This window comes from Helicoverpa zea, chromosome 10 (assembly GCF_022581195.2).
Source record: "Helicoverpa zea isolate HzStark_Cry1AcR chromosome 10, ilHelZeax1.1, whole genome shotgun sequence".
In the NCBI taxonomy this organism is placed as follows: domain Eukaryota; kingdom Metazoa; phylum Arthropoda; class Insecta; order Lepidoptera; family Noctuidae; genus Helicoverpa; species Helicoverpa zea.
This window is the reverse complement of record NC_061461.1, coordinates 1,030,454-1,050,326: the sequence shown is the minus strand read 5'-3', so window position 1 is coordinate 1,050,326 and position 19,873 is coordinate 1,030,454. Positions and strand designations below refer to the sequence as shown.

The window sequence follows — 19,873 nt, the reverse complement described above, 5'->3', positions numbered from 1 at the left end:
CCAAACAAACAAGTTCTTAAGCTTTGTAAATAATACACATATTTACGTAGACTTAAATACCATCTAGTACCAGCTCGCAGCTAAATTAATGTGTCTGTCCCGCCCAAAGTAGTTAGTGTCAATACAATATGTTATGAAGACGTTAAGGCTACAGACGGCTGTCTTGTTGACCTCGAGGTTATAGTAAGGTTACTGCGATTAATTTTACGTATTAGGCACTTAATTATATCGAGGGTTTTGGATATTAGAGAAAAAACGATGCTTATACGAAGAATTGGAAACAGTTGATTTCAATTTGTCTTTCTGTTATTCTCTTTTTTATACTATCCATTTGGATAACCTCCGAAACTTCTACACCTATTCTGATAACACCATGATCATATATGTAATTTGTCCACCAATATCAGTCCATAAATACAGAGACCTAACTAATCAACAGAGGGACCCAGATTTTATAGTTTTCCGAACATCAATGTCTCTCAATATTTACAGCTTGTGTTGTTACCATTGTTACAACGAGATTAATCAGCACCGCTATGTATTGGGGACATCTCTAGGGAAATTTGTTCTGAATAACGTTACCTAACGTAAGGATGGAAGGTGATTTTATGAGCTTCAAGCCTCCTCACTGATTTATGACTATGATAACCTGGAGATTTTTAGGGTTCCGTACCTAAGGAGGCAGAAACGGAAGCCTTATAAGGTCTATTTCTTGTCCTTATATCACGGTGCTAGGTATATTTCGGGAATGCGTAGAGGTATCGAGTTTGAGTTAGTCGGTCGGGTAAAAGGGTTCTGAGGGTTCCATGTCCTTTCTTAAGGTTCAATCTACCTACGATTTCATCTTGTCTGGTCAGCTATTTTATAACGATGCTGTCAGTTTGATACGAATTCTTCCCTCGGTTCCCTCTCTAGACATCTAATTTTATAATCACCAATTACCCCGTTCTAACTTGACCATTGTGAAATTCTTAACAATACACAATTAAGTTTAATTCAGCGCAGTTTTCTCCATTTAAAAAGATTTACAACATCTCGGCATTGTCAGTTCATTTCCAGCCCAAATTAAATTTACAGTCGTAAAAGAAATTGTTATTTCCTTTGTTGAAAGTCTTACCACGAAAAGTCGAAGACTTCATACGCAGTTCATTTTTGAGAAAAAAACCGTTCTTATTACTATTTTGCAAAATAAACATATTACCAAGATTAACGTGTAATTCGATAGCTGGGTCATTCAGGTCACTTATGCGGTAGTTTCATGAATAACTCCATTTAATAAGTGGAAGAGCACAGATAGGCAGTAGTATCGTATAAAGTACTATAGTTCGGCCGTTCAGAGAATGCGTTCCTGACACCTATCAGTTAGTCAAAATTACAACACAAAATTACAACATTCATTGATTATTATTGATATAATAATGTTGTTTTAATGCTCAACAATTGTTAAAACGATAAACAACCAGCAAAAATATTTTTATCGTACTGCAACGCCATTACAAAGTTACGTCGTCAGTTCAATCGCGATGTGTCAGAAACGCATTCTCTGAGCGGCCGAACTATAGCACATGATTAGAAAAGGTTATTTACCCATGTGTAAAAAACGTTATTAACTCATGTGACACTTTAATGCAGCTGCATAGGGTTAGACTGAGAGGTGATTCCAACATGGTAACAGCTAGTAGTAGTATGTATTAGATCCTTTGTATCTTTTAGTCTTCAACCTAAGTTCACCGTTTACCAGTGTAAAACCCATAGTTAAGCATCCCATTGAAGTTCATTATAAACGTTATTCATTTACCTCTAAAGGGGAATAATTAGAGTGGTTACAAATATAACGCCGGCTAAAGCTGGGGCGTAGGTAGAAACACCGCATTAACCCGCATTTGCATTTAATGGCAAAATGTATGTAAATTCTGATGTACGGTGTATCACGCCTCATGAATTTTGAATATTTTTCAACGTTTTTTTGGAGGTTAACCTTTGTTTGCGTTACTAGAAGTGCTTTTATTACAGATTTATTTTAATGTCTAGAGTCTAGTCTGTTTAGAAATTCCAAAATACTTATGTAATGTCAGTATATTTTATTATATTTTCACGTGAAAATTGCTGAACCCTATTGTATGAGTTGCCGAAACATTTGGAATTGGCACCCAGGAAAGTCTAGAAATAAGAAGATACTGCTATGTTATATAAATAACGAATGCAGTGTTCTGTTCTATAATGACTAAATTATTCCCCATGCTTTATATCAGAATTACAAATTAATGTTACATGATAAACCCATTAGTGTTTGATTACTTATTATACTACATATTAACTTCCCCCTGAAATAATGATTTATTGTTAAATAATAAAGAGCATTGGTGATATAATATTCATTAAGTTGAATATGCTGTAATACACTGAGAGACTTCTACTTATAAATTAACAAGATTCCGCCAGCGGATTTACCCACGTCCCTTTACGCGCATAAGGATAAAAAATAGGCTAGGTTGTGCTTTAAAACTGAAAGAATTATTCAAATCGGTCCAGTAGTTCCTGAGATTAGCGCTTTCAAACAAACTGACAAACTATTCTCAATTTATTTGTCAAAAGAAAGATGGGTCGGTTGAATTCTATAAAAGAAACATAGTTTTTATAAGCACTATCATTTTTATCCTTTGCAGAAGATACTTAAAAATATCTAGACCAATATAACCACAAGTTACTTTTAACTTTTCTTAACTTAGTTGTATCTCTGTCGTTGTCGCTCTAATGTCAAATTACAACGGTAAGACAAGGACGAAAATATCCTAGCCAATACAAAGTAATTATCGCCATTGAAAACTACATGAAAAAAAAAGTTTGTTCGTATTTTTCATGGAGAACAAAATGACTAGCGGAGATGTCATAACGCAATATCTCCTAAGAAAATAGAGCGGGTTACTAAGGTTACTGTCTGTCATCAACCTTATACGCCTTTTTTGGACCCGATATTTTTTTGTTATACCCAAAATCGTTAGCAGATGTCCAAAAGAACCCGAATGCTTCATCAGTTCACTTGTATCTGATCGTTTTGGTCATGGCCAATGTATTTGACCTACAAGAAGGCGCCTGACCTACCTGCACTATGGCATCTCCGCTCATTTCTTACTCCGTGGTTCGTTCGTATTTTCCTAGCGTCCTTTGTTTTTGTAATTAGTGTACGTGAAATTGGCTGTTAGGTTTCACTGTCACGATTCAACTGTACGTGTGTCCAGTTATACGAGTCCGAATACGGTTTTAGATTATTTTTATTGAGCTAGCTTTTGTCTGGTTTGTAGCTTACAATGTTAAGCTGGAATGAGCCTATTTTAAGTAGATTATATAAGTATTTTTATTGTGGAGTGTAAAAATAATGCTAGGGATAAGAGTGACGTCATTGTAACGAAAGAACATTTTATTCACGGAGGAAGGCTTTTACTACAATACATTATAATCTAAAAAGGCTATTAAGTCATCGATGAGTTAATTAAGTTTACGTTAACCTTTTTGTCCACAGGCGGCGCTAATTTCGTCAATCCCTACGTAAGCGAAGACCGAGTCGACCTCAACCAAGTATGGGTGGAGATACCTTCAACCCTCGTGGCTTTGGGGGGAGATGTCCACATCAGGGTCCACGGCACATCAGGCGGAGGGCTCAAGGTCCGCATCGCTCGAGAAGACGATGACGGACGAGCTCTCCTTGCCACCATGCCTCTAGCACTCGACGCAGAGAACCGCATGACCTTACCTTGCGGCTACTTCTCAAGAGGAGGCACTTACTATCTAGAACTTATATCAGATAAGGATCCATACTTACCAGACTATGACAACACGACAGAAGTCAAAAGGAATATTGACAACAAAGTCAAAAGGGATGTTAGTGATGGGAGTTTAATGGAGACAGGAGACAGCGTTGTGAAGTCCTGGAAATTTGACGTCATGTGGCCGACGGCGAACCTGGATGTGACTCCAGAACAGATTCAGACATACCCTGAGAGACAGGTGATGGCTTTACTGGAGTTTCCAAGGGTGGTGTGCACTCCTATTGAGTCGAGTGCAGACTTTTGGCTGGAGTTGCTGTATTGTGGACATTCGAGTGGTGGGGCGGTGCTATGCGATGGAAAGAATACCAGTTCGCATGCACATGTTTTGTATTCTGAACAGGTGAGGAGAAAAAATATTATAAACCTTATACTATAGCCCTTACTTTAACTTTATATTTTTTAGATATAATGACGTATTGGGTTTACAGTAGGTATATTGAGGAATTATTGTTCGAAATCTTTGTTATATTTTCCATTCAGCTGAGAATTTTCACACTAACATTTCTAGAATTTTGCTTTTGCCTGTAAAACACGTTCGTAGTGTCAGGTAGCGACGGCCGATAGCACTCATGTGAACGTAAATTTTTGGAAAATTTTAAACGAAAAGCCTTTGTTTCGTTGTAGCTTGTAATACGATTTTTATGATCCAGTGTCGGGAATTTTAAGCTTACTACTTAGCTTAGTTCAGTTTTTCGAAGCTCGCATTTTTAATTCCACACTCATTTCAATTTTTTAACTTTACCTCTAATAACACCTATTTTTATATTTTCTATCAGACTGTTAGAAAATTTAAATAGGTGTTGTATATGTATGTATGTTAGACTGGTCGTGAAACTTTAGTTTCTATAGCAAAGGCCAAGCTAAACTCCAAAAAGCTTGCTACAACTTAAAATGGGACGTTTAATCAAAAGTGTGCAATATCTTACATCTATCCCATCAAGCAGTTCCAACTCTTTTATCCCCGTCTTTAATTTATCAAGATACTCTTGCAACTCATCACAAAACCATTTCAATTTTCTATCACTAAGGATACCTTTCTTTCAGATGCACGGGTTCCCAGGTCGTCGCACGATGACCCTGCGTTGTGAACTTTTCGGTCAGGCGGGGGACTACGCGCTGACCCTCAGGCCGGCAGCCGCGGCCGGGCCGCAAGATCTGGCTACTGCTTTTATTAAAGTAAGTCTTTTCTGCTTCTTCCTCTTTTTGGCGAGTCAATGACAGACGATGATGACGATGACGACGATGATTTATAGATCTCAAATCATGGTAAAATGAACGCCTTTATCTCCTTATTTATATAACCTGAAAGGTATCAGTCTAACAGGCATAAAACAATCCCGCTTCTAAACTCAATTTTCTTTATTCTTTCAACGTCAACAGTTTTTAATTATTTGTGAAAAATGTTTGTAGGAGGTAATCAAAACGGAAACTCGTCCGACTTCCACTCTCATAAAAAGGCTTTTCAAATGAACACCTCCATAAATATTTACAGAGGCACAGGCTACCAGGGTAGCCATGCTCCCGGAGTTTAGACGGACTGTCTCAATATTGATCTGTGTTTAAATTAACTTTGAGCTTTGTTTTTCAAACATTGACATCCTTACCTTTCCTTTTTTTAACAGATCTAATTAGATTTGTTAAATCCTTTGGCGTTGAATCCTTTTTCGTAGGTACCGATTCCTCAGAGGTCTTTAAGGCACAGTAATGGAATCAAGATTAAAATAATTTAAAATGTACAACTGAAACAGATAATCGTACATTTTGTTAGGTTTGCTTATCCAAACTCGTCTATTAGTGACTCCACAATAGTCCAAAGTCGTGGATGCTAAGTTATTTTTAAGTAAAATTGTTACATTTTATGGACTGTCCCAGTTTTCCCCAAGCATTATGGTGACACGAACCTGTACATATTTTATTGAACACCTGGCGAGTGATGTATGGAGATGGTCCGTAATACCCACACAACTGAAGGAAGGATATTTGATAGATATTGATAGCTTAGCCGAAGCTTTGTGCTCAGATTGTGATGCACTATGATGACGTGAATATGGGATCTAAGTTTTATTACTTGTCTTTTTATGATGGGTCTTTACTAGTGAGAAAGATGAATTGTGGAATAGAAGCTAAAGATTAGTACCTGTATGCTACAAATATGTGAAAACTAAATAGACCACCTTTAGCAACCGTGGCAGGTAATCGACGTTTAGTCTTGTCTGTTCTGTGTTCTGAAACATAGGTTTCTTTTTGTCAGACACGTGAGACTGATATGGATGATGTTAAATGAATATGTTCGTGTAGTTACTCATGTGATGAGTAAATAATAATCTCATGTGATAATATAAGTAAATAATTTCAAAGGATTTTGTAATATAGCCGTACTTAAATTCATAAAATTATTAGAAATGGACGTACAGAGTAACTGACTAACCACACAAAATGAGTTCTTTGAAATCAGTAGCTGCAACAATGGCTGTGAAAATAACATCGGAGTTTCTGGGAATAAAATCTGAAAACTTCAAACCCAGTACAGCTTTATTAAATAAATCTTCAGCCAAACCATTGTTAACAATTCCACGAAGTTGTTTTTGCTTTTCCATTGATAAAAGATCATGGTGCCTAATTAAATGAACAGCAAATCGAAGACTACGCTTGATCAAGCAAACATGGACAACAGAAATCTTTAAACAAAATATTATAATTATCTAATTTCAGTCTTTGTTTGAAACAAATCAGGCGTGAATTAACACGAAAGTATTTTATTTGATGCTGCCCAAACTGAGATCGGTTCTTTGAAACAACAAAAGTTGTTCCTAAAATGTTATCTACTCCTTCATTTAGCTCGTTCGCTTATATTTTATTACGAAGAAGTCTGTGTTCATGTAAATCTAGACTCGTTTTGTATTATCAGATACCTACCTACATTCGTAAGGACACGCCGCCTGGCCATTCGCTATTTGTTAGATATGACAGCCAAAACAAAATATACGCGGTCGAACTGAGAATCTCATTAAGTAGTCGGTTAAAATATTTATGAAATTCGTCTTTGAAATGGCTTTGTCCATTTAAATGTTTTTATTTATAGAGTACCCACACTTTTATCATGGTCCATCAATGAATCATAATGATATTCTGGATCTGGTGGGTGGTGTTGCAGTCCAAAAGTTTATTTAAGTAATTTCTTTGTCCGGGAAGAAGTAGGCGAACAAGTACATATTGTACGTTATTTCTTTTTTTGTTATCAAGATGAGTGGAAGGGAAATGATTATATTTTACAACTGCCATTACACAAAGTTCGGTGTTACAATCTACATAAAAGTTTATGTATTGTGTAATAAATGGCTCTGGTTTTAAGTGTTGTATTCCATTATTGTGAGTCGACAACATTTTTTATAGCGCGAATTTTATCTGTGGCCTGTGGGCCAAATTTTTGGAAACTTCTCTTTTAACAAAAGTGTTGATATAATGAATGGGTGTTTACGAATTTACTTTTTATTTGATATTCAGTTTTATTAGTACTTTTCGTTGTATTATGGCTACGATCATTTTATTCAAGACCCATCACGCACCAACGCAATGTCTAAATTAGATAAAAAGACTGTAAACATTTACATATCTCCACTCGCCTTGAAGAGAAAGATCAACAGTAGTTTTCCAATTATACATTAAGTAAGTACCTGAAGGAAGCGCTCTAAAACAGTCTCAAGCAGTTCTTAAAATAACTGATTTTCAAATGCAAGTGTAAATGTAGGTAGAAAGACGTGAAGTGGGAGAATTTCTTTCAGACCATTACCCATTAAAGTGGTGTCCATTAGCCGAGCACCACTCTTCTCAAAGTAGTGCACGAAGGTAATTGCGCCTTTTTATTTCAACTAGCCATGAACGCTGCGATTTCTGTTCAAAAAACGAATATTGCAAATTTTTTTAAGACTAGTTGCGCCTTTTTATTTCAACTAGCCATGAACGCTGCGATTTCTGTTCAAAAAACGAATATTGCAAATTTTTTTAAGACTAGTTGCGCCTTTTTATTTCAACTAGCCATGAACGCTGCGATTTCTGTTCAAAAAACGAATATTGCAAATTTTTTTAAGACTAGTTGCGCCTTTTTATTTCAACTAGCCATGAACGCTGCGATTTCTGTTCAAAAAACGAATATTGCAAATTTTTTTAAGACTAGTTGCGCCTTTTTATTTCAACTAGCCATGAACGCTGCGATTTCTGTTCAAAAAACGAATATTGCAAATTTTTTTAGACTAGACTTTACATCGAAGTATCAAAAAAACAAACTTCATTTGAGAAAGGCTAGACAAATTGGGTGTTTGGTGGGTAAATCAATAAATCTGCGGTATAATGTGGCTCAAGAAAGTGGGGGTACTTATATGCTTATTCATAAATGTGAGAAGTAAAAAATACAATTCACTGAATAATGTGGACAAAATTGGTGGTAACCGCTAGCTAATGCGAAGGTTTTTTGTCCCATATAATTTGAAACAATAGAAAATTGTGATTTTATAGTTGTACCAATAAAAAAGCCGCGCCAAACAGTTCCTATTGGCACACTGTAATCAATTCATATGAATTCACTGTTAAACGGAGGTTTCAGATATGCCTATTTTGGATTTCATTTTAAACAAGCTTACTTATCATTTTTGCAATTCTATATCGCTCACGACGTCACTGACAGTCGCTAGTTTTTAATGATATTTCTGATTTCTCCAGGCGGACTGGTCAGAACAATTCGTGCTGAACGTGCACGGCGGGTCGGTGTTCCCCTGCGGAGACGGAGTGAGGGTGCTGTTCCAGTACCCGGAGTGCGTGCTGGAGGGAGCTGATAGAGTCAGGGTCTTCGGCAGAGACGCTGATCGGCTGCGGTATGTCGCTGAGAGGAGGGTTCGCAGGTAAGACGTTTGAGATTATATTTTGGAACCACTTGCTCAAGGGTTTAGCAGGAAGTCACAAGTACCTACGCCCAGGAAAATCTTCCCTACTCAGTGACTTGCAAATGTGCAATGTTCTGTGACGACAAAAAGGTGAAAACTAGGTAAACATGGATACTCGACACCACATGGACCATAGTTAGGCTAAATACTTATGTCACTGATTTAGATGGAACAAGAATTTGTTAGGCAATTTTGAAACTGTCATCCTAGCATCCGAATATTATATTCATTCTTTATTATCTTAACCCCTTGCTGAATAATTACTTCAATATTAATAAATGGAAAATCACAGAAAATATATACGATAATGATGTCATCACGATAAATTAAATGCATGTACCGATAGTTTATGAGTGAATCGTAAGGTTTAATTAGACAGTACTTATAACTGTGTCATTTATTACTACTGAAATCATAATCTATAAATCCACAGGAACAAAAGGCTAAGTATCGATACCACAAAATCCGAAGCGAATTATTAAATTATTCAACGCAATCACACAAAGCTACTAATTACTTCATAAATTAATATTGCAATTTATTGTATGAGCTCAATCATCGTCAGAATTCTGAATCCTCATCGATATTCCGCGGTAAATACTATTGGTTACAGATAATCCTGCTAATATTTTATATACTAGCTTCTGCTAGTGGTTTCACCCGTTCCTCGAGCGGACTACAACCTGGATCAATATAAAAAGTAGCCTATACTATTCTGATGTGTAAGCTATATCACTGCTGAGTTTCAAGAAAATCCATCCAGTAGTTTTTGTGTGAAAGAGGAACAAACATCCATACATACAAACCTTCGCACTTATAAGCTTAGTAGGATGTGTTTGTATTCTTGTTCTACAAGCACGCTCTAACAGTTGAATAAAATGAGCCAAAATTTCGCATACATATAGCTTTGGGTCCAACTTGAAACATGGGAAATTATCCGCGTGCAAGAAGTAGTTTCGCAGGAACGCGGATGAAACCGCGGATGTGATACATACATAACTATACAAAGATATGTATTGTACCTATGTATCTATGGAGTTATGTACCAGGCACTAATTTGCGGCGACAATAATCGGCTTATGCGACCACACAAATTCTGTGGAATACATAATACCAACAGATTTGATTAATAATGCAGCTAGATACTTAGCGTTTGGAGATAACTATTTATATGGCAAACCACACTGAATAACTCTGATAACCATTACCACTGTACACCATAGTCATTAGTTTGCATAAGATAAAAGGTCCAAGAACAATCTCTGAGAGAAAACTAATCCTTTTAATTGGAAAATAATGATTCCAGAACGAACATAGATTTACCCCCTTACTTATAAAATCTCTAATCACCTTCTAAGCAACATTTTAACTAATCACTACTTAAAGTCTTAAGTAGTGATTAAATGTTAGTTAAGACATGCTTAAGCAACGTTTATAAGTAAGAATTTTCTTAAACAGCCCTTAAGTATTACTTATAATTAATTCACGTTTATAAGTAAGGCTGATAGTCTGGAAGGACCTGACAGTAGCCTGTGTCCATCCATACCGAAAGGGGATTTTATTTTAATCATGATTTCCCACCTAGAAAAAAAAACAGATAAACAATGATTCTTTCCTACACTGAATAAGGAAGAGGTTATTTAAAAGAAGGTACTTATACTATAATTAAGTCAAATTCTTCCCAATAAAGGTAGATAATTACGGCATCACCAATACCGATTCAATTAATGAGATGTAAACACGTTATCAGAATTATTAATGGTTTTCGTTTATATGCTGGGCCATTACGCGTGTCGGCGTTACATGTCGGCGTCGGCATTAATTTTCGGCTAATGTCGGCGAAGTTCGGTGTTCGAGCCCAGTTATAAATTATTGCTCCTCTGATTTATTTACTTGGCAATTTATGTTGGCTAATGTGGGTATTATAAAAAAAAAAAAAACTGCACTTGTATACGCTTTAGAAATCACGTTAATGTAAGTAGTCATGGGCAGGCTATTCGGAACCAAAAATACTCGTTTAGTTTTAAAACTTAAATAATAGTCATATTCTTTTGTAGTTACAATAGGTACATTATTTCGACTACTTACTTATTAATAACTAGCTTCTGCCCGCGACTTCGTACGCGGATCCTGTCCCTTATGCCAGCGACTACGGGGTCAGCAAAATCAAAGATCTGAACCGTCTGATATTGAATTTTAAGGGCCCGTTGACTTGAAAACAACGGAATACGGATAAACATTAGAAACGTTCCATATATTTAATTAAATTGGACTAAACAAGACGCTGAGAACTGAACCGCAATAGGCGTGATCATAGGGATAAAAGTAGTGATTCTAATAAGTCTGCATTTAAGTTATGTGGCAAAAATGTTACACGTATTATTACGTAAAAAAACATTAAATAGATGACAAAGTCGTGGTGACTTAGTGGAAGTCGTGGTGGTTTAGTGGGTAGAGAACCAATCTCTCAAGTATGAGCGTGCGTCTTTGATTCCAGGTCTGGCAAGTGCCTGCCAATGCAACTTTTCTAAGTTCGTATGTACTTTCTACGTATATTTTGGATACCAATAACCGTTATTTGGAGGGGATGTTAAACTGTAGGTTCCGGCTGTCATTGAACATTCTTGGCAGTCGTTATGGGTAGTCAGAAGCCAGTAAGTCTTACCAAGGTATGTTGGGTTGAGCGGGTAACCAGGTTGTGGAGGTCAGATAGGCAGTCGCTCCTTGTAAAACACTGGTACTCAGTTGCATCGTGACTGGAAGTCGACCATAACATAATTGGGACAAAGGCTCTTGAGATAATAACGACAATAATAATGAGATATAGGCACCGCAGGACATCTGAGGCTGATGACGGGGAGTAGCAACCCCGCGGGGCTATACTATATGCTGAGTTCTCCAGGGAGAGTATCCCCCATCTCCGGCCGGTCGGAGTGAACCATGACGGGGGTAGGTCTCACGCCTCTGGCTTGGCTTGGCCGTCCAGAGTGGAGTCGCTAGAGCAGGATTAGTAGCCCTGCTCGGAGGGTAGGTGCCTCATGGTAAGCACAGGGAGCGCGTAATCTGTGTTTAAAGTCCGCCGAGGTATCCTCACGCTTCAGGTTCCCGGGGGCCCAGTAAGTGAGGTGGCGAGTCTCCACCTGCCATTTTTACATGTACCATTGACATCCACTAACATCCCATCACAAATAGCCCAAGTAGTTTCCCTCAATAGTTAGCAATAGTTTAGCACAAAACCGGGGATTGTCTTTTTTTTAACGACGTCCACCGGTGAATGTCCTTGGGTTCATTTCTATAGTGTATAAAGGGATAATCGACGGTATTGTGTCACCATTTCATTAAAGTTGTCTCAAAAGGGCTTCAGCGTGTTGGCTTCGGCCCCACGTTTGCCTCCCAAAAATTCGGAACTCTGTAGTCCCGAGGTCTGGAAGAGACATACAAAATAATAATGAGATATAACGCAACAAAGTCGGAGAGTGAGGGCTCGTGACGCCACGTCTAAGTATGTAAAATTTGTACTAAGCAGTGACTTAACGAAGCGTTGTTGTATCTTCGTTATTATTTGTTTGTGAGAGAGAGAGAAAAGAAAAATACGTGTCCATTATTTTAGGATAGGATTCACCATACCTATTTCATAACATTCATTTCTATACATTTCAAGTGTAGTATTGCTCTTGAAGTTTCATATCAGGTGTTCCAGATCTTCGATGTTTATACATCAATAGAGAGTGCTTATCAGATTGAACCACTTTTGCTAAAACGTCATATCTTCATATGCTATAGTCTAGCTGGACTCCTGGAGTTCCACATCAGGTGTTTTACACCTTCAATTTGTATAAGTCAACAGAGAGTGCTTATCAGATTGAACAACACTGGCAGATATATAGGGCAACACTGGCAGCCAGTTGTCAAAATAATATGTGCTAGTTTTAAAATTAAATTTTAATATATTTTGTGCTTTTAATATAGTAAATTGCCTTAAATTCGATAGATATTGTGAATAGATATAAGTACACGCGTTTGTGAGTGATTTCGTTGCGAGATTGTGCATGAAATCAACAATAAAGGAACCGGCTGTCATCCCAACGGATGGATTTGAAACCAACATTGAAACCCGGGGAGTATTCAATATTTTCACTATAATATAGTCTAATCTAGTCCGATACCTGCTTCCAGACGCAGATTTCTTATTATACAAGTCTTCAGCGGTGTAAGCAATAGCATAATAGCCCGCTTTGTTGTAAAGTAAAAAGTTTATTTTTAACAGCTGATTGAAGCAACAGTAACTGAGAAACCTATATAACAGCTCAGTGTACGATAACTTAGCCTATAATATCACAGTTGCCTACCTAAAGTGTCTGTTATTCTACAATTAAAGTTAATTATTTTTTTCAAATCACAAAGAAAAAAATTATACCCTCAACATATTTTTTTTATTTTCTATCTTAAAATTTTTCTTACATTTCATTATACATACATTTCCCAAAATTCTTATTCTTATAATTCAAACTATAGGTATTTCCAGTACTTAACTTAATTAATTTAAATATTCTTAATAATGTACAACAGATACTAATTTCAATAAATAGTTTCCCCTATTTCCCAAGTTACTTAGAGTCTTAACTTTCTTAACTTTCTCCTTCTTCCTTCACTTAGCTGTCTCTTCTAACATTCCAGGGTGCCTTTGGGTTAAGTTACCATCATGATGACCCGCAGTGCTGCACTCTTGGATGGAAAGTTGAGGGCTGCGCTTAAGGAACTTGAATCCAAAACAAACCTGTGCAATCAGCTGTTGCAGGAGAGGGATGATAGTGAGGTAGAAGTCAAACGTATAGTAGACAAGAACACTGACCTTAAGAACCAACTGGCAGAATTACATATCCAGCATATGGACATACTTGATCAACATAGTCACCTCCGTCAACTTGTGTCAAATTTTCAAGAATGTAATGACACACATGAACTGGCATTAAGGCGGATCTCAGAACTGGAAATTGAGCTAAGCAAGGCCCACAACACCATCACACAGTTGGAAGCTGCTCAATCCAGTGAACAGTCTGCGAACACCTGCAGTCTTTTCAATGAGTTAGTTGGTAGTTTGTCCGGACCCTCTTGTAATGAGCCAGTTGTAACAATTGACTTGACCAATGACACTTTAATTAAAAGTAGAACATTTACATCACATAATAAAATAAAAAAATATTTAAAACTAAATAGAATAATAGGTAAAATTAGAAAATCTTTAAAGAAACAAAAAGTGTATAAATCAAATAATTTCCTTAGAAAAAAGAACATTACTTTAATTAGTGATTTAGGACTTTGTCAATCAGAATTGGACGTATGTAGGTCATTTCATGACACTGAAATACAGCGCTTACAGGAGGAGCTTCATGTTAAAGAAATGTGTCTTAGGGATATTTTCCACAAATATGAAGCTTCACAACAGGATTTGAGTGTGCGCATGCAGGAGGCCTGTGAGTTGGCAGACATAGTGAGGTGCAATGCAGAGAGGTATGAGTCATTGACAAATAACCTTTCCTGTAGTTGTACTTGTTCCCCGACACCTGAGCCCCAGTCTGTTACCCCTGCACCACAGGTGACTCAAGTGGCTGTTACCCATAATTCTGATTCTGTTACAGTTATAAATAAAAGTGTTACATACATTTTTTCAGACAAATTTGGTCAAGGATTAGGTAGTATATTTAATCAGTGTTCGCAACAATGTGTAATTAACAATTGTTTACCTGGTGCCAGTTTTAGCCACTTAATAAATACTATTAAATTGACAAAGCTAATCCCCTATTCTACTATAATATTACTTTATGGAGATAGCTTTAATGTTACAAAAAAAGATATTATAGAATGCGTTAGTCTTGTTCTACATTTAAGTGAAATAAATAAATGTAAATTCATAATAGGTGCCTTACCTTACTCTTACAGTTTGACTGAGGAACAAAATAGGCACATTTTCGACCTAAATATGTTAATGTACAATAGGATTAATCGTCTTGAATCTATTTCAGTTTTTGATGTTAATCAATTCGACAATAGATTTAAACTAACTGAACATTCTATGTATTTGCCACCTAGCTGTAAACGACAAATTGCTAATCTTTTAGCATATAATATACACACTGACACAGGTACTTGTCATGTATCTTCGGATATTGTTAGTAATACTACTAACATTACTATTGATACGCCTACTAGTTTAAACTATTAGGCACGACAACAGGTGAGTCAAATGTTTTGAATGTTGTACATCAAAACATGCAGGGCTTATCTGGCAAGGAGTTAGAGTTAAGTTTATTTATGGAGACCCATAATGTTCATGTTTTGTGTTTAACCGAACATTGGTTAAAAGAGCATGAATTACTGTTTATTAATGATAACTATTACACAATACAAAGTGCGTTTGTAAGAAGTAAGGCTATTCGAGGCGGTTCCTTGATTCTAGTTTCAAATAATTTAAAATGTAAAAAACGCCCGGATATAGTTAAACTTTCTATCGAGCGCACTATAGAGTTGTCCTGTGTGGAACTTGAGCGTTATATTATAATCTGCGTTTACCGCCCCCCTCAGGGAGATTTCAGTATATTTGAATCGGTAATTGAAGATTCACTTAATAAATTAAAATCAAGTCAGAAATGTAAAATTATATGTGGTGATTTCAATGTTAATATCTTGGAGGCTTCTCCATTAACTACTAGAATTTTGAACTTATTTAAGTCTTTCAATTTAGTGAATTTATTTTATGAACCAACGAGAATAACGGAGTCTTCTTCTACTTGCCTCGATAATGTATTTACCGATTCTGTTGAATCAAATAATACTTTAGTCTTTAACGACCTCACGTCCGACCACTGTGGCCAAAAAGTGAGTTTTCCCATGGTAATTCATACGAGTCCACTTAAAATTGAATGCAGGCCCCATTCAGCTAGTCGTTGTAACAGATTTAAATGTAATATAGTTAAAAAAATTAAACCCAACATTATTAACAACGAGGATCCTAATGCCATCTATGGATCACTTTTCGGTATTGTTCAGAAAGAATTTGATTCCACATTTAAAACCAAAACTTTGGAAATTAAAAGTACCTCGGCCAACTTTAATCAATGGGCCACCACAGGTATTTATAAAAGTAGAGCGAGGCTGTATGAGCTGTATGAAATAAAAACGTATCAATTTGATGATGCATTTGTTAGTTATGTTAAACAATATTCTAAATTATTTAAAAAGGTTTGTAATATCGCAAAATCTAAATTCTTAAGCGATACAATTAAAAAGTCAAATAACAAAATTAAAACTACATGGAAAATAATAAATAACGAAACTGGTAAATCGGTCAGGCATGAAAAGAAGTTGGAGATCTTAATCGATAACAAACTTGTTAGTCATGCGGACGACGTAGCAAAAGCCTTTAACGAGTTCTTTGCCGATATACCCATAGCTACAACTCGCTCCTTAAATTCTTCTTCGACTGATGCTGAGAAGCTTTTGCGTAGTTGTGTACCCAAGTGTGACTTCTTATTCAAGTTTGAGCATGTAACGCCGCAAGACGTCATCAATGTCTTCAAAACTCTCAAGGCAAAAAACACCGGTGATTACTGGGGTATTTCCATTAAACTTTTAAGTCATATAATTGACATTGTTGCCCCTTATCTAGCTGTCACATTCAATAAATGCGTTGATGCTGGTGTATTTCCCGACCTCATGAAACAAAGTAAAGTCGTTCCCTTGTTTAAATCAGGAACCAAGTCGGATATTGGTAATTTTAGACCAATTTCAATTCTACCTGCGTTTAGTAAAATATTTGAAAAGTTAATACTCAAGCAGTTGCTCAGTTATTTTAATGTAAATTGCCTCCTCCATAGTGAACAATATGGCTTTACTCGAGGTCGTTCGACCACTGATGCTGGTGTTGCTCTTTTAAAACATATTTTTAATGCATGGGAAAACTCTCAAAACGCAATAGGAGTCTTTTGCGACCTCTCCAAAGCTTTTGATTGCGTTCAACATGACACACTTTTACGCAAGTTACGTTATTACGGCGTTCAAAACGGAGCTTTGAACGTCATAGAATCATATTTAAATAATAGATTGCAATGCGTAGACATCAACGGTGTCAAATCTTCAGGCCTACCAGTTCAATTAGGCGTGCCGCAGGGTTCTATTTTAGGTCCTTTCTTATTCTTAGTATATATAAATGATTTACCGTTCCATTTGAAAAATATATGTGATATAGTATTATTTGCAGACGATACATCTCTCATTTTCAAAGTTGATAGGAATAGAGAGCAATTTGATGAAGTGAATAGTGCACTCTCCTTAGTTACGCACTGGTTCACAACAAATAATTTAGTTCTTAATGCTAAAAAAACTAAATGTGTTAAGTTCACCTTGCCTAATGTGAAACACTTAGGACCTAATATTATCCTAAATAATGAAGTTCTTGAAACTGTGAAGTCAACAGTGTTTCTGGGAATAACAGTTGATGCAAAGCTACAGTGGGGCTCGCATATATCTAGCCTCGCGGGAAGGCTTAGTTCTGCTGCCTACGCCGTCAGAAAAGTAAGACAATTCACTGACGTAGACACAGCTCGACTAGTCTATTTTAGTTACTTTCATTGCGTTATGTCCTATGGTATTCTACTGTGGGGCAAAGCTGCAGATATCGAAAACATTTTCGTACTACAGAAACGAGCCGTTCGTGCAATATATCAGTTAGGTAGCAAGCATTCCTTAAGGGAGCTTTTCAAAGAAATAGGTATCCTTACTGTGGCATCTCAATTCATCCTTGCTAACATACTATATATTAGGCAGAATATTCATCTCTACACTAAGAAAAGTGATGTCCACAGTATCAACACTAGGAACAAGCATAAACTGTGCGTACCCATTCACAGGCTTCACAAGGTGCATGGAACATTTAAGGGGCTAGGTATACGATTTTATAATAAACTTCCTCAGTCGTTACTAGAATTGCCATTTGATAAATTTAAAGTCCAAGTCAAATCTATTCTGTCGAAGAAAGCCTACTATACTGTAAATGATTACATAAACGATAAGAGTAGTTGGTCCTCATGTTAAACACCGGACAGCTTCAAGAGTTATCATTGATAGTTGATGTGATTTACTTTTATTTTATACGTGACATTTTCCATTTTGTATGTATACAGACAGATTATCACCATCGTACTGTTTTCACGATGAGTTGTTTCGCAATTTTGTAAATGGTTTACTAGCGACTGTAAAACTATTAGTATTAACTGTTTTCTTGTTATGTGGTTGCAAGTCGTCATGCTCCCTTAGACGGTATTGCTTGCGGTAGCGTCGGTGGTCGGGTTGCCTCCCTCCCTCAAAAATGTGCGAGGGGGGCGATGGCTGATCCTCGCGTTATGCTCGTGAACGGGTGCTGCTTGTGGTACCAGGTCGTCTTGCTGACTACATATTTTCTTGACTCGTAATATAATGTGTATGACTTTTGATTTGAACAGTAGTCCTAGTTCACCGTTTTCACTGTTTATGTTGTAAATTTGTTTTTTTTTTTTTTATATATATTATATATATAAAAACACGTCGTGTTTCGCATGTCGCTGAGTACGCCCTAAAACTATACCTATTTTCACTGAATGGAGGCATTATGTTCTCTCTTTTTTTTTCCGACATTTTTTTTTTTTTTGTAGCTGCTTGAGTAATAGGTATGGGAAAGGTGTGTACTAGCTAACATGATTACATGTTTACTTGTTTTTTTTTTTTTATACAAATTTATGTGTATAATTTTGAGTGATATTTTTATTTATTTTTTTGTATACGGTTCTTCAAACCATACAGACAGAATTGTGTTGCTGGGGAGTTTGTTCCACCACTTCTTCTTCCCAGCAAAAACACATAGGAAGTGGTGAAGGGCGGGCGTTTTGGGGGCTGTCTTTTGTAGATTTGACGTTCAAAAAGTGCTGATTTTCAGCCTACTTTGAATAAATGACTTTTGATTTTGATTTTGATTTTTTTTTTCAACTTTTGCTAAAACGTCATACCTCTATATGCTATAGTCTAGCTGGGCACCTGGAGTTCCACATCAGGTGTTTTAGATCTTCAATTTGTATAAGTCAATAGAAAGTGCTTATCAAATTGAACAACTTTTGCTAAAACGCCATACCTGTATATGGTACAGAGAAGCTGGGCTCTTGGGGTTCCACATCAGGTGTTCCAGATCTTCAAATTTATTATCTCAACTAAAAATGCTCATCACATGAAACAATTTTTGCCATGGCACCATTTTTATATCTCTTATAGTTTTGTTGGTCTGTTGGAGTTCTGCATCAGGTCTTCAAGTTTCGAAGATATATTATAGCCTATATGTTGACCAGGCTTAATACTGATACAACAAAGAAAAAATCATTGAAATCCGTTCAGTAGTTCCGAAGATTAGCGTGTACAAACAAACAGACATACAGACATACAGACATACAGACATACAGACAAACAGACAGAATTTTTTTTTTGGATTTGTGCTCCATTACTGTTTCTAAACCCCACCCAATTATTATTTTTTAAATATATTCAATGTACAGACACAGTTTTTTTACAGATTTATTATATGTATAGATAACAATTTAGCAATAACTTTAATATAACAATTTTCAAAACGTGTAATTACGGGGGCGCATTTGTCTTACTCACCTACCTTACCAGTTCTAGATGTATTCTACTTGGTAGATCCGACCAGACTTTCCTTACTTGAAAAGCCACCATTTTCCCAGGGGTCAGCACACAGCCTCATTCGACTGCCGACTATTTAGCGAGCGTTACCCGGAGTACTGCTTCGTGTACGTGTCGCAGGCAGTCACTGGGGCAGTCGCTGATGTCAGGATGGACTGCCTCCCGACGATGCCGCTATCAGGTAATTAGAAAAATATATCTTAGTACTTATAAGAAGCGCTTAAACTTGGCGGGGCATGCCGATAGACCAGAGTGTCTACAAGGATGTAAGAATGGAATGAAAATGTTTACTTGTGTAGGTGAAATGATAGGTGTACATGTGAAGAAGTAACCCTCGGCTTGTGGGTTAATTACATTACACAAATATTATTTCTGCCCAATGACATA

General features: G+C 36.6%; 1 protein-coding gene across 1 annotated transcript in view; it reads left to right on the top strand.

The window, feature by feature from the left end:
* LOC124634111 overlaps nucleotides 1–19,873 on the top strand; it is a 58,331-nt gene that overhangs the window by 37,984 nt on the left and 474 nt on the right. Inside the window, exons 3-8 of the mRNA XM_047169532.1 lie at nucleotides 3,521–4,167; nucleotides 4,872–5,003; nucleotides 8,544–8,722; nucleotides 13,481–13,849; nucleotides 14,111–14,275; nucleotides 19,528–19,667. Coding sequence (XP_047025488.1) covers nucleotides 3,521–4,167; nucleotides 4,872–5,003; nucleotides 8,544–8,722; nucleotides 13,481–13,849; nucleotides 14,111–14,275; nucleotides 19,528–19,667 — 1,632 coding nt within the window. The remainder of the gene's footprint in view (nucleotides 1–3,520; nucleotides 4,168–4,871; nucleotides 5,004–8,543; nucleotides 8,723–13,480; nucleotides 13,850–14,110; nucleotides 14,276–19,527; nucleotides 19,668–19,873) is intronic.